The 14,107-nt window shown below is 43.3% G+C and overlaps 1 protein-coding gene across 2 annotated transcripts in view; it reads left to right on the top strand.

Annotated features, from left to right (window-relative positions):
• MYH9 (myosin heavy chain 9) overlaps positions 1–14,107 on the top strand; it is a 247,741-nt gene that overhangs the window by 97,374 nt on the left and 136,260 nt on the right. For both annotated transcript variants that reach the window (XM_073557995.1, XM_073557996.1), the window contains exons 10-14: positions 1,342–1,437; positions 4,733–4,851; positions 5,123–5,275; positions 11,581–11,754; positions 11,836–12,009. In XM_073557995.1, the coding sequence (XP_073414096.1) occupies positions 1,342–1,437; positions 4,733–4,851; positions 5,123–5,275; positions 11,581–11,754; positions 11,836–12,009 (716 nt within the window). The remainder of the gene's footprint in view (positions 1–1,341; positions 1,438–4,732; positions 4,852–5,122; positions 5,276–11,580; positions 11,755–11,835; positions 12,010–14,107) is intronic.

Raw genomic sequence — 14,107 nt, 5'->3', positions numbered from 1 at the left:
CAATGGCAGGCAACTGCATCGGAGGCAGAACATTATTCCAAAGAGAGCAATCCCTATTACAGGGAACGTGTCAGCAGGATTGTGCACAGTAATCTACAGTGTTAAGTCAGTGCCGTTATACTGATTAAAATGATTAAAATCAGTAACTGGGTCACTGTTAGCAGTGGGGTACCGCAGGGATCGGTGTTGGGCCCACTTTTTAAAATTTATTAATGACCTTGTAGGGGGCATAGAGAATAGAATTTTCAATATTTGCAGATGACGCTAAACTCTGGAGGGTAATCAATATAGAGGAGGACAATTTAATATTACAGGAGGATTTATGTAAACTAGAAGCTTGGTCTGATAAATGGCAAATGAGCTTTAATGGGGATAAATGTAAGGTCGTGCACTTGGACAGAAGAAATAAAATGTATAATTATGTGGCGCTCATAGCAATTTGGCACTGACAACCATAGGTCTCCAGGAGACATCCGACACACCATTGATCCGGGTCACCGGTGAGTGTATTTCTGGTGTGCTTGCCGGAAGCGCTAGTTAAATGCCGCTGTCAGCATTTGACAGCGGCACTTAACTAGTTAATAGCCAAGGGTGGATCGCGATTCCACCCGCAGCTATGGCAGGCACATGTCAGCTTTTCAAAACAATCAGCACAAAGGTGGCATCTGAGTTATTAATAAAAATAATAAAAATTTTTTTATTTTTTTTTCACTCGTCCTTCTCTATGGGGATAGGAATATCCCCATAGAGTCTTAACTTGCTCTGACAAGTTTGAGGTAGGACGCTGATAAAAAACAGACATGTCTCCTTGTTTGTGCGGACCACTCAGCTGTCAAAAATACGGTCATGTGAACAGTACCATAGACTAAAATATTTCAGTTCCTCTTGTGAAACACTATACAAGAAGGGTGGGGAAAGAAAATTTAGCTCACCAGTCTCCGAGGAATTGTTCATCCATGCACAGGGCCGCCTTGTTCAAAGGCATTGTCCATAGCAAAAAATGAAAGATTGATCTCCAGCGTGAATTTTAATTTCAAGAAATTTCACAGTGGACATCACTCCTTCATTCGTGAAACACAGAGCAAAATACAATATGAAAGTTTTCACGAGTATATTCAGCAGCCAAGGAGGATTTGGATATTGCGTTGACATGTGTTCAGTCTAGTATACGTGGTGACCTGACCCAGTTTCCTACAAAAAAGGTTGGAGGAGCAATGTATAGCTGTAACTTGAGTGGTTGAAATCTAGTATACTGCTAGCATATTGACAGTAACTTTACATATGTGCATATTTAGCTGCTCAAGCTTTTGTGCTCTGTATTCAAATGCTTTCTTTTTGTAGGATTGCTGAAGGTGGTTTCTGGTGTTCTTCAGCTCGGCAACATTGCATTCAAGAAGGAGCGTAACACAGATCAGGCTTCCATGCCCGATAACACTGGTATATAGTCAATCGGCATTTAACAATTTTTTTTATTCTGCTTTAAAAATTGCATCTGAACACTTTGTGGTCTCCACTTAGTGTTTGTGCTCTGCTGTTTCTGAAAAAAAACATATTACTAGTTCATAACAACTGATATAGCATAACTTGCATGTCAGTAGTAAACATTGGCACTTATCAGCAAGATGTAATCTCTGCTGTGCACGAACTGCTGCCTGGTAGAAAAGATATGTGGGGTCATTCAATAATGGACTGCATATAGTTGCATCAATTTTCTAAGCTCACAATGTGCAATGTGAAGTGTTGACTCAAGAGGCTTGATGCATGCTGATATTGGAAATGCCTCGTCTGACATTAATGTGGTTTCACTAGCTGCTATTCTGCAGAAACTAACACAAACTGTATGGGATGTGTTTTTATTAATAAAAAAAAAAAAAACTTCCTCTCTCCAGGGCTGTAGTCGCAGATACACAGCTAAGTACTGCTGTCAAATAACCCATGCTGCTGCTGCTCCTCCTCGAGCAGAAGACACAGCGCAGGAATCTTTTGTGCATCTGTATGGGAGATGTCATAGCGGCTTCTATACAGACTCTCCTTATATGCAACTAAATATTAGCCTTTGAAAGGAAGTGCAGGGGTACAGAAAAAATTGCAGGATATAAATTGGTTGTGGATGTACACAAGAAAAACACTGTTTCTGTGGTGGTCCATGTGTACATATGCCCGCTATTTCTAATAAGTGACCTGAAACAGGTACTCTTCAATCATTTAGGCCCAGCCCACTGGCTGTTTCTTGAAGGGAACCTGTCGTATTGAAAATGCAATCCAGTCAGCAGGCATAATTTTGTAGAGCTAAGCGGATTGATTAGTTTTATGGAAAAAGATGATCTAAACCTGTATCTTTTAATAATTTGTTTATTCTGGCCTCTTCAGTCAAGTAGGTGGTCCTCTTCAGTGGTGATCAGCCTTCTTTGGCAGGCATCTCTATATGCACAATACAACAACTGATTAGAACCACATGTTTGACTGCAAAATCCATAATGGGCAGATAAAGTTGATGCTAAATCTTTGCCCACAAACCTGTATATCTACTGATGCTTCTCCAAAATGTTGTCTGCTCTTTAGACTACATTCAATGTGATGGGTACAGTTGGTCTTTCCTGCCTGAGGCCAACAAGGAGAGCTTATTTTCATCTCAGTCAACACTAATCAGACAACTAATGGTGGATCTCCAGCTGTAGATGTGGAGCAGAGTCGATAGCAACTGTAAAATTTAGCAGGCTAGAGGAGGTAAAGGGCTCCTCTGTCACCCATCGACTATCCCCTCTCCCTTTCAGATGATGATGGATTTCTATGGCAGCTTGCGGCCTAACCATGCAGTTTGGCTGGCATTTTGCTATCCCTATTTGATACCGGTAGGCATAATAGACTACAAATAAAGTAGTATTCCATTGTATCATGGGAGCAATTGTGCTCTCCTAATTTAATAAAATATTAAAGTTAAATATGCAAATTGCCTCTTCATAGAGAGAGGACTTGAACTCTATAGCGCCACCTGTTGGTAGTAGCGATCCTACAAGTCACAATCGACCCTTTAACAAGTCTTGCAATATGACTTAGGATAAAAGCCAAACCAGAATCTCAATTTGCAGACATGGTGTTTTGGGCTATTGGCCCTCGTCAGTGCAAAGTATGAGCATTGCAGGGTGAATAAGCCTCCCTACCTTGACAAGCCAGAGCTGGTATGTCACTCTCCACAAGGAGAAACCTTACCCCCAAGACCTCATAAAAAGATAAAGAAACCCACAAACATTTAGCCACTTATTATACTATTCATTAGGAAAGCTGCATGCTTTTTGTCACCTGTGTACAGACCTTCACCTCCCTCTGCAAAAAGTGGATGACTCTTTAAGACCCAAATAAACTTTTTTAAAGAGCATTTTCAGATTGTCTCTTGAGCAGTTCGTAGCAATGCAGTCTCCTTAGTTTTCTTCCTGGTTTCTAGCAGGACAGACTTTCCTCTGAGGGTCAGCTCTGCTGAGAAGTAAAACTTAAAGCTTGGCCCAGGTTCTGTAGCAAATTGTCTGTGGTTGTTTGGAGATGTACGGTTATGACCATATTTAAACACAAACTTTGCGTTTAAGCACACAGCTGTGGACAGTATGGAAAAAAGCTTGTTGGCAGATGTGAAAGCTTCATAGCTGGTGATGTATAACTGCATCTCTTCAGAAGACAAGGGGAAGAATGTGAGCAGATAACTCTTAGGCTAAGTGCACACGTAGCAGAAATTTTCTGCTGAAAAACAGGACTCCCTTCCTAGAAACTATGCGTTTTTTCTGTGCGTCTTCCTGTGCGTTTTTTGTGCATCTTTACCGCGATTTTTTGCGTTTTTTTCTCACGCAGTTTCTAGACACATGGAAAAAGCCAGAAACACGGAAAAAAATGAGCATGCTGCGTTTTTACCGCAATGTGGTTTTTTTTGCGGTAAACGCATCAATGTGCACAAAAGTGCTAAATGCCTAGAAATTAATGGGAAGCTCTTTCGCGTTTTTCCCGCGGATTTTTAGCAAATCCGCGAAAAAAAACACGCTGTGTGTGAACACAGCCTTGACATCCCATCTCCAAGATCCTATCCCAATAGGTGGTGGTGGTGGTGGTGGTGGTGGTGGTGGTGGTGGTGGTGGTGGTGGTGGTGGTGGTGGTGGTGGTAGTGATCACCAATTAGAAATGTAGTAACTTTTCTGATTTACTATGGTTTTCCTCATTTGCATTCATGGCAGGACTTTAGGTATCCATGGTGTACGAACAGTGATATAGTGACAGTTAGCTAAGTGCTAGTAGTGCTCAGAACCAAGAATACTGCAATGCCTGCACATGAGGAAAGAGACTTAGCGAATCTGGAACTCTATATTCCATTTCTAATTGGAAGTATTTGCTAATATTACAGCTACTACATATTGGGATAGGATCTTATAGATGGGAACACCCCTTTAATTCTTCTCCTGGAATGTAATTGCGGCACAGGCTTTGCTGGGGTGTGGAGGGTGAGATGCAGAGAAACCAACTATACAGCATAAAAGCTAAAATGCAGATGGACTGCATGAAAAGAAGTTTGAAATTGGCTTGGTGTTTCTAAGTAATTAAAGCAATTTAAGAACTTGAATGCCCTTCCTGAGGGGTTAAAGTCAATATGTTTATCTTGCATTATGAAATATTAAGAATATATCCTCTAAACGCTTAAAACATATTGGTCAGCTAAGTTGAAGTTAACAAAATATTTTTTTTTAATGTTTAGCTGCTCAGAAGGTGTGTCATCTTTTGGGAATTAATGTTAATGACTTTACTAGAGGAATCCTCACACCACGCATAAAAGTTGGTAGAGACTATGTACAAAAAGCACAAACTAAAGAACAGGTAAGTCATTTTCTGGTTGAAACCTAAATGCTTTCACTAAAGCAGTGTTTCCCAAAGTGGTCCTCGTGACTTCCCCAATAGATCGTGGTTTTAAGATTTTCGTAGTATGGATTACTTGGTCACCTATGCAATACTAAGAAAATTCTAAAAACATGACCTGTGGGAGCGTCGGGCTTAAGGACTGGAATTTCTGAAACCCTGCACTAGTACAATGAAATAAAATGTCCTGTTAATAATCCACATCTTTCTAATTGATCCCTTCTTTTCTTAGGCAGACTTTGCTATCGAGGCACTTGCTAAAGCAACATATGAGCGCATGTTCCGCTGGCTTGTGATGCGTGTTAATAAAGCCTTAGACAAAACAAAGAGGCAAGGGGCTTCATTCATTGGCATTCTGGATATTGCTGGCTTTGAGATTTTTGAGGTAATGTCTTTTAATTCTCTGTGGTATCACCATAACCCCTTCATACACCATGCTGTCCATGTATAGCACAAGGGTGGAGCAAGCACAGGAACTGCGCCTGTAACCTTCAGTCACCGCAACAGCCAGGATCGCAGATATGTCTGCACGGCCAACACATGGGTACCCCACAGCGTGATACTCTGCTAATGGGTTATTAACAAGGACCTCTGTGACTGCCATATGAAAGGTGTGGGATCCCCTGAAATATTAACCAGCTGAGGGAAAGCGGGCTTCTGGAGGCAATGTTTTATAGCGTGTGAAAGGGGTAGTACCATGGAGCTTCCCAGGCTATTAGTGTCAGCTCACAGCTGTATACGTAGTTTTTCCTGGCTATTAAAATGGGGGGACCCCCCAAAAAAGGGGGTAGGGACCACTATAATAACCAGCAAAAACTAGGCAGACAACTGCGGCCTGATATTTATAGCCTGGGAAGGAGCCAGGATATTGACCCCCTCCCAGACTTACATCAGCTCTCAGCCACCCCAGAAATGGTGCATTTGTAAGATGCTCAAATTCTTAAACTTGATCTCTGTGGCAAATGGGGTGATAGTATTGGGGTTGATGTCACCTTTGTATTGTCAAGTGACATAAAGCCCAGAGATCAGTAATGGAGTGCCTATAAAAAGCTCTCATTACTAACACCATATTGATATTGTATAAAAAAACACACCCAGAATAGAGTCCTTTATATGAAATAATGACACTCCTTTTTTGAATCTATTAATCCATACTCACATCATCGAATCCACTGAAGCCAGCGTCTCCTGTTGCAGAATTCAAATAATAAACAACCATATTACTCACTTGTCTGAAGTGAAGAGATAATCCATAATGTTTCACGATTATCCTGATGGCTTTGAGAGCAGTCACTGATGTGACTGTTCTCAAGGATAGCCAGCTCACAATGACACTGGAGTGTGTCATCACTCTTGCAGTTTGTGGCGCTGAGCTGCTGTGAGGAAAATCACTGGAGTTCATCTGCTGATGAACGCCCGATTGAGGTCACTGACTGCACTGCTGTGTGAGAACTTTCTCTTGCAGTGGGATATGGCTTTATTTTTTTTTTACAGTAAACAAAGTGCTTCAGGGATTAGATGTAAGGTGAGTATATACTGTTTTATTTTTGACTGTTGTGGGTTTTTATATTTGAGCACAGGCGCTGCCTGCGCCCACCAGCCACCGCCTGCCCCCTCTCTTCTCAGCGAAAGCAGGGGTAGGCTGAGACTACTACTGCCAACACTTGTGACCTGTGGTAAGCTTTTTACCGTGAGTCAGTCACATCTACAGGGTCATGCTGACATCTGACAGTGTGACCCTGCAGCGCTCTGACCGACTGGATCTTAAATAGATTAAATAAATTCTGTAAAAAGCAAATCAAAACAGCAAAGATTGAGACAGAGAGACTCATTGCCAGAGAAAGTAAAAATAATTCCAAAATATTCTTTAACTACATAAATAGTAAGAAGCTAAAAAATGATAATGTTGGCCCCCTTAAAAATAGTCTGGGTGAAATGGTGGAGGAGGATGAGGAAAAAGCCAATATGCTAAATGACTTTTTTTCGACAGTGTTTACACAAGAAAATCCCATGACGGATAACATGATCAGGGATAAAATTGTCCATTAAATGTCACCTGCTTAACCCAGCAGGAAGTACGGCGGTGTCTAAAAATCACTAAAATTGACAAATCCCCGGGCCCGGATGGGATACACCCCCAAGTACTGCAGGAATAAAGCACAGTCATAGACCATTATTTTTAATCTTTAAAGATTCCATAATAACAGGGTCTGTACCACAGGACTGGCGTATAGCAAATGTGGTGCCAATATTCAAAAAGGGGACAAAAACTGAACTTGGAAATTATAGGCCAGTGAGTTTAACTTCAACTGTGGGTAAAATCCTGGAGGGTTTTCTAAGAGATACTATACTGGAGTATCTGGATAAGAATAAACTTATGACCCAATATCAACATGGGTTTACAAGGGACCGTTCCTGTCAGACTAATCTGATAAGCTTTTATGAAGAGGTAAGTTCCGGACTGGACCAAGGGAATGCAGTGGACGTAGTGTACATGGACTTTTCAAAAGCTTTTGATACGGTGCCACACAAAAGGTTGATACATAAAATGAGAACAATGGGGATAGGGGAAAATGTGTAGGTGGGTTAAGAGCTGGCTCAGGGATAGGAAACAAAGGGTGGTTATTAATGGAGCACACTCGGACTGGGTCAAGGTTAGCAGTGGGGTACCACAGGGGTCAGTTTTGGGCCCACTTTTTAACATATTTATTAATGACCTTGTAAGGGGCATAGAGAGTAGAATTTCAATATTTGCAGATGACACTAAACTCTGCAGGGTAATCAATACAAAGGAGGACAATTTTATATTACAGGAGGATTTATGTAAACTAGAAGCTTGGGCTGATAAATGGCAAATGAGCTTTAATGGGGATAAATGTAAGGTCATGCACTTGGGTAGAACGAACAAGATGTATAATTATGTGCTTAATTGTAAAACACTGGGCAAAACTTTCACTGAAAAAGACCTGGGTGTATGGGTGGACGACAAACTCACATTTAGTGGCCAGTGTCAGGCAGCTGCTGCAAAAAGGCAAATAAAATAATGGGATGCATTAAAAGAGGCATAGATGCTCAGGAGGAGAACATAATTTTACCTCTATATAAGTCACTAGTGCGACCACACTTAGAATACTGTGTACAGTTCTGGTCTCCGGTGTATAAGAAAGACATAGCTGAACTGGAGCTGGTGCAGAGCGACCAAGGTTATTAGGGAACTAGGGGGGTCTGCAATACCAAGACAGGTTATTACACTTGGGGTTATTTAGTTTGGAGAATCGAAGGCTTAGGGGTGATCTTATTACAATGTATAAATATATGCGGGGACAATACCAAGACCTTTCTAATCTTTTTACTCTTAGACCTGTGACTGGGACAAGGGGGCATCCTCTTCATCTGGAGGAAAGAAGGTTTAAGCATAATAACAGACGCGGATTCTTTACTGTACGAGCAGTGAGACTATGGAACTCTCTGCCATATGATGTTGTAATGAGTGATTCCCTACTAAAATTTAAGAGGGGACTGGATGCCTTTCTTGAAAAGTATAATATTACAGGGTATATACACTAGTTTCCTTAGTGTTGCGTTGATCCAGGGAGCTAGTCTGATTGCCGTATGTGGAGTCGGGAAGGAATTTTTTTCCCCAATGTGAAGCTTACTGTTTGCCACATGGGTTTTTTTTTTGCCTTCCTCTGGATCAACATGTTAGGGCAAGTTAGGATAGGATATGGGTTGAACTAGATGGACTTAGTCTTCCTTCAACCTTAATTACTATGTTACTATGTTAACGGCAGTAACGTCACTGCCAATTAGAGCCGCCACAACTGTTTCTCGTGCTGTCACATAGAGGACCGCATGGGAAAAGCTTGACATGAAGTCCATAAAAGTGCAAGCAAAAACTCCGCAAACCGCAAGCCTTTTTATACCTGTATTTTTTTTGCCGCATATGTGACTGTGCATTTTTACCACGTTTTTCACCCATTGACTTCAATTGAGTCAAAGAATTCACATGCTGCAGATTTAAAAGCCACACAAATCTGGAAAGGAAAATTACTTATGTACATGTGCTTCAGGATTCTCAGACTTTTCTGGCATAAGGATTCCCTAGCAGCTTAGGGCCAATTCCATGTGTAAAAAATGCACACAGCCATAAGGTTACATTCAGTCTGTGTTTACTGACATAACCTGTGTGTATATAGAGCCCCTGGTGCAAACATACCCTTTTTAGGCTGGTTTCACTCTAGCGTTTTTTAGCGCAGCGCATCATGAGCGTACATGCGCAATTCGCCCCCAAGTTTAACATGGGTGCGCATGGTCTAGCGTTTGTAAGCGTTTTTGTGCGCATGCGTTTTTCCCGGTGTGCGCTGGACGCACCCTGTTGCATTTCTTGTGCACCCAACCTGTGTAAAAAACCAAACAAACGCATGCGCAGAAAAGTGCACGGAAAGAGTTCACATGGCAACAAACTGGTTAAAACGCATGCGCATAAAATAAGCAAACGCATGCAAAACGCTTGCTGCGTTTTTGTATGTGTTAGGACTGCGCACGCAGCGCATAAAAACACTAGTGTGAAAGTAGCCTTACAGACCCACTTTATTGCCTTGTAACACAACATACATAGTTTTGAAGGCTGAAGGAAGACCTTATGTCCATCTAGTTCAGCCTATTTTTAGTGCAGCTGTTCTGCATTGTTGATCCTGGGGAAGGCTATTTTCTCCATAGGGGAAAAAAAATTCCTTCCCCTTAGCTGGGTCAACCATCTACCTATAATATTATGTTATTCATAATATTATATAGTAATTTGTCAAGTAATTTGTGAATCTTGGGGAATATCCTCACCATACAACTGATTTCTCATCCAGGCCAGAGGCTCCTATACACACTTTAGTACTTCTGCACTGTTCCTAGTCAAAGTCCTACCCAATCAATAGTTGGTTTGTCTGCCCTATTATGCTGTTGTCATGCCCTATGTTGAAGTGCATCCCCAGCTCCAACTCAATCAGATGGCATTTGATCTATCAACATTGTAAGTGGATACTGTGACTTAATGTTTTGGCATTTTTGGTATTAATAAACAATGCTCTTTAGTAAATTAAATTGTAAAGTGTTTTTCAGATGTTTCACTTTTTCTTTCCATTTGAAAAATAATTTTATAAGAGTACAACAAAAATCTGATTAAGGCTGTCTGCCCACGTTGCGTTTTTGTAAGCGTTTCCGCAGCGTTTGTGCCGGATCAGGCGCTGCAGAAACTTACAAGATCCTTCCAATTAATTTGCATGCATTTTTGGCTTTGTGCCAATGCATGTGTTTTTAACCGCTCAGGAATCGCTTAGGCTGGTTTCACATTTGCGTTTTTTAGCGCTGGAAAAAAAACGCATACCTGCGCATGCGTTTTTTCCCCTATATTTAACATGGGTGCGCATACCTGCGCGCTGGCATGCGCATGTATGCGATTTTCATGCGCTGCATCTTTTTGGGGTGTGCGTTGGTATTTTCCAGACGCAGCATGTTGCATTTTTTGGCCCTGCAAAAAAGCGCATGCGCAAATATGCGCACGTTTTGCGCTAAAAATGGCCATTATAGCCTATGGGTGCGCATATGTGCGCATTGGCATGCTTATGTATGCGTTTTTTTGCACAAGCGTTTTTTTTTTTTTTTTTTTTTTTTTAACCATGGAATTTAGGGGTTTGGGTTAGAGTTAGGGTTAGTTAAAGGGGTTTAGGGTTAGGGTCAGGGTCAGGGTTGGGGTTAGGGTCAGGGTTAGGGTTAAGTATGGTTTGGTTAAGGGTTAGGGTTAGGGTCAGGGTTAGGGTTAAGTATGGTTTGGTTAAGGGTCAGGGTCAGGGTTAGGGTCAGGGTTAGGGTTAGTTAGGGTTAAGTATGGTTTGGTTTAGGGTTAAGTATGGTTTGGTTTAGGGTTAGTTAGGGTTAGGGTTAAGTATGGTTTGGTTAAGGGTTAGGGTTAGGGTTAGGGTTGGTTAGGGTTAGGGTTGGTTAGGGTTAGGGTTAGTTAGGGTTAGGGTTAGTTAGGGTTAGGGTTAGTTAGGGTTAGTTAGGGTCAGGGTCAGGGTTAGGGTTAAGTATGGTTTGGTTAAGGGTTACGGTTGGTTAGGGTTAGTTAGGGTTAGGGTCAGGGTTAGTAAAGTCATGGTTTGGGTTAGTGTGAGGGGCCACCTAATGTTGGAAAAAAACGCAAACGCGGTAAAAACGCACTAAAAACGCATACAAACGCATAAAAACGCTGCATTTTTTTCATGCATGCTCATAAAAATGCTTGAAAAAAACGCAGCAGTTGTATGCTTTTGTATGCGTTTTTTTAATGCGTTTTTTTGCGGGAAAAACGCGCTGCAAAAAAAAGCAAGTGTGAAACTAGCCTTAGCGGCTAAAAACGCAGCATGCTCATTAATTTCTGCATAGCTGAGCGTTTTTAGCATTCCCCCAATGTTCCCAAAAAACACGCGTCTTTTTGACAAAAAACCGCGCAAGAATCGCGTGGAAAAAGACATGCGTTTTCTGCGATTCCTGAGCGTTTAAAAACGCTAGCGTGGGCACATAGCCTAAAAGATTTCTACTGATGCATTCTCTTTAAGAGGGTAATTAAAATATGAAAAATTGCTTTGCAACAACTGTAGTAATAAAAGTGAACACTTGATTGAATTATTTTTATGGTAACATTTTTGTTTTTCTTTCTAGCTGAATTCATTTGAACAGCTGTGTATAAATTACACAAATGAAAAGCTTCAGCAGCTATTCAATCACACAATGTTCATACTAGAACAAGAGGAGTACCAACGAGAAGGGATCGAGTGGAATTTCATTGACTTCGGCCTAGACCTTCAGCCTTGTATTGACTTAATAGAACGACCTGTGAGTTAGACACCTTATCACAATATGATAGTTATCATTCTTTATGTTATTGTAATGTTTTGGTAATGCTTTGTCCTGAAGGCTGGTCCCCCAGGTATACTGGCTCTCCTGGATGAGGAGTGTTGGTTTCCAAAAGCTACTGATAAAAGTTTTGTGGAGAAAGTTGTCCAGGAGCAGGGCACCCATTCAAAATTCCAAAAGCCCAAACAGCTGAAAGATAAAGCGGACTTCTGCATCATGCATTATGCTGGGAAGGTAATGTATTATCTGTGGCAACTTTTCTGAAACATTCATGTGTTGTCTCTTTGCCTCTCTCACTACTGTCATGACAGCTGCTGTTTTCTCTGCCCCACTAGTGCCCAGTGAGCAATTCTGTAATTGATGTGGATATTTAGGTCGGCGTAAACCATTTCTAGACTTGATGTAGACTTTCCTGAGGTTTCATGTGCAGACTGATATACTTACAGGCCGTGGGTCTTCCAATCGAAACACAAGTCTAATATATGCCTGTAAGGCTGTTTGTTTATGGTGTGGAGACCTGTGGCCAGTCAACATCATGGCCTGTGTACAGATTATCACAGACAACTAAATTCTTCCTTGGACCTCATTCACGCATCCACGTTGCACGAATGTGTTCTATCCATGTTTTGTACGGATACAACATGGACTCAGTATGTCTGTTCAAAACTCAGACATGTATCTTTTTTTTTGCTGTCTATTGTGGATGAAAAGTGTCAGTACATGTCTGGGTTTGTGAAAAATATGTACAGCACATGGATGACATTAAGACGTGTGCTGTCCGTGCTCAACATTGCTAAAGAGAAGATGCCTTTAGTAATTTGTCTGTGAAAAACACAATGTAGACTGATACACAGACACTATACTGACAGATTCAAAACTCTACACAGTACACTTATTCGGTCGTCCATGACGGCACCACCTGAGAGAGGGGATCCGCCCTTCAGAAACAGGAAACCTACAGATACAAAAGGGCGGCATCTCTCCCACGCATCAGTTGGCTTCTTGTTCCTAGAGGACGTGACTTCCTTCAGATCGTCCATCATGGAGTCGTCGAGGGATTCCCAGGCCGGCTGACCGACGGGGGGGGGGGGGGGGGTGTGTCTCCTACCTCGGTCAAGCTCGGGGTCCCTGGAAGCGCCACGTTGGGCCGGGTAGGTCGCCACGGCAGTGGTTAGAGCAGGTGGAGCAGAGGGTCTGGTGGACAGCCGCCTCCATAGTGCCGGCACCAGGAGGTATGTATGCCCCGGGCCCCTCCTGGTGCGCTCCCCCCCCCGGGTCCGGTCTCCCTTTCTGTCCGGGCCGGCGGTTGCGCCCGGTCGGCGGGCACAGGTCGGCGCACGTGGGGGCTGCGGGCATGCCTGAGCCGGGGGCGCCGTGCTGGCTCCTTTCCGCACGCTCCCGCAGGTCTCAGACTAGGGGCGGAGCCGGGGTGCCGGACGGCTTTCCTGTGTGCGCCGCATGTGCGTGGCGGTCCGTGGTGGCGCGCAGTGCCCGGGGGAGGGGTGGCCGGAGCATGCGGGGGGGTCCCGGGTGGGAGGTGGCGAGCCAGAACTCTGCTGATCTGGATAAGGAGGCCTTAAAAGGCAGGAGGTGACGCTGCGGGGGTGCTTCTGAAGGCCCAGCAATGGATACGACAGGAGCCCCCATAGAGCAGCAGGACGAGGTGCAGGAGCGCCCACAGAAACAGGCCACAGTGAAGCCTCATGCGAGTGGCCAGCAGAAGAAACGAACGAGCGAGCAGAGCCACAGAAGTTCCTCCAGACTAAAGGACCCTCCTGCCTCCCTCTGTGATCCGGTACCTGCCTCATCTGCATGGGTAAGAGATCTCCGTGAATGTACCCTGATGCAGTGTTCCCTTATGTTTTTTTTTTCCGCAGGGGAGGAAAGCTACGGGAAAACAGAAGCACAGGGAATGTGCACTCTGTAGTTGCCCCTTGCCAGACAACCACCCTAAAAGTTGTCAGCCATGCGTGAGACAAACAGTAGGGGTTGAAAGGGGACAGTGGCCCAGGGGTAGATTGGCAGGCCCTTACACTCTCCCCCGTCCATACAGGTAGCGGAAGAAACGCCGGACTTCACCACAAGCCTGAGGGAGATAATCAGGGCAGAGATGAAGGCCCTATCTAAAAGGGATTCTTCTAGGGGAAGAGAATTTAGTTTCTCAGGTTCAGAGTCCTCGGCCGCCCCTAGGAACGATGACTCCTCAGATTCCCCGGCCTCCACTTTGTCTTCTTCGGAGGAAGACTCGAGCCGATTCTGCTTCACCTTAGACCAAATGGATAAGCTAGTTAAAGCACTAAGGTCCATCATGCGGGTAGCAGACGCAAAGCCA

The sequence above is a fragment of the Dendrobates tinctorius genome, unplaced genomic scaffold (genome assembly GCF_039654945.1).
Source record: "Dendrobates tinctorius isolate UK_male_01 unplaced genomic scaffold, ASM3965494v1 ptg000012l, whole genome shotgun sequence".
Taxonomy (NCBI): Eukaryota; Metazoa; Chordata; class Amphibia; order Anura; family Dendrobatidae; genus Dendrobates; species Dendrobates tinctorius.
Note: the sequence above shows the minus strand (reverse complement) of the source record. Positions and strands in the feature narration are given on the sequence as shown.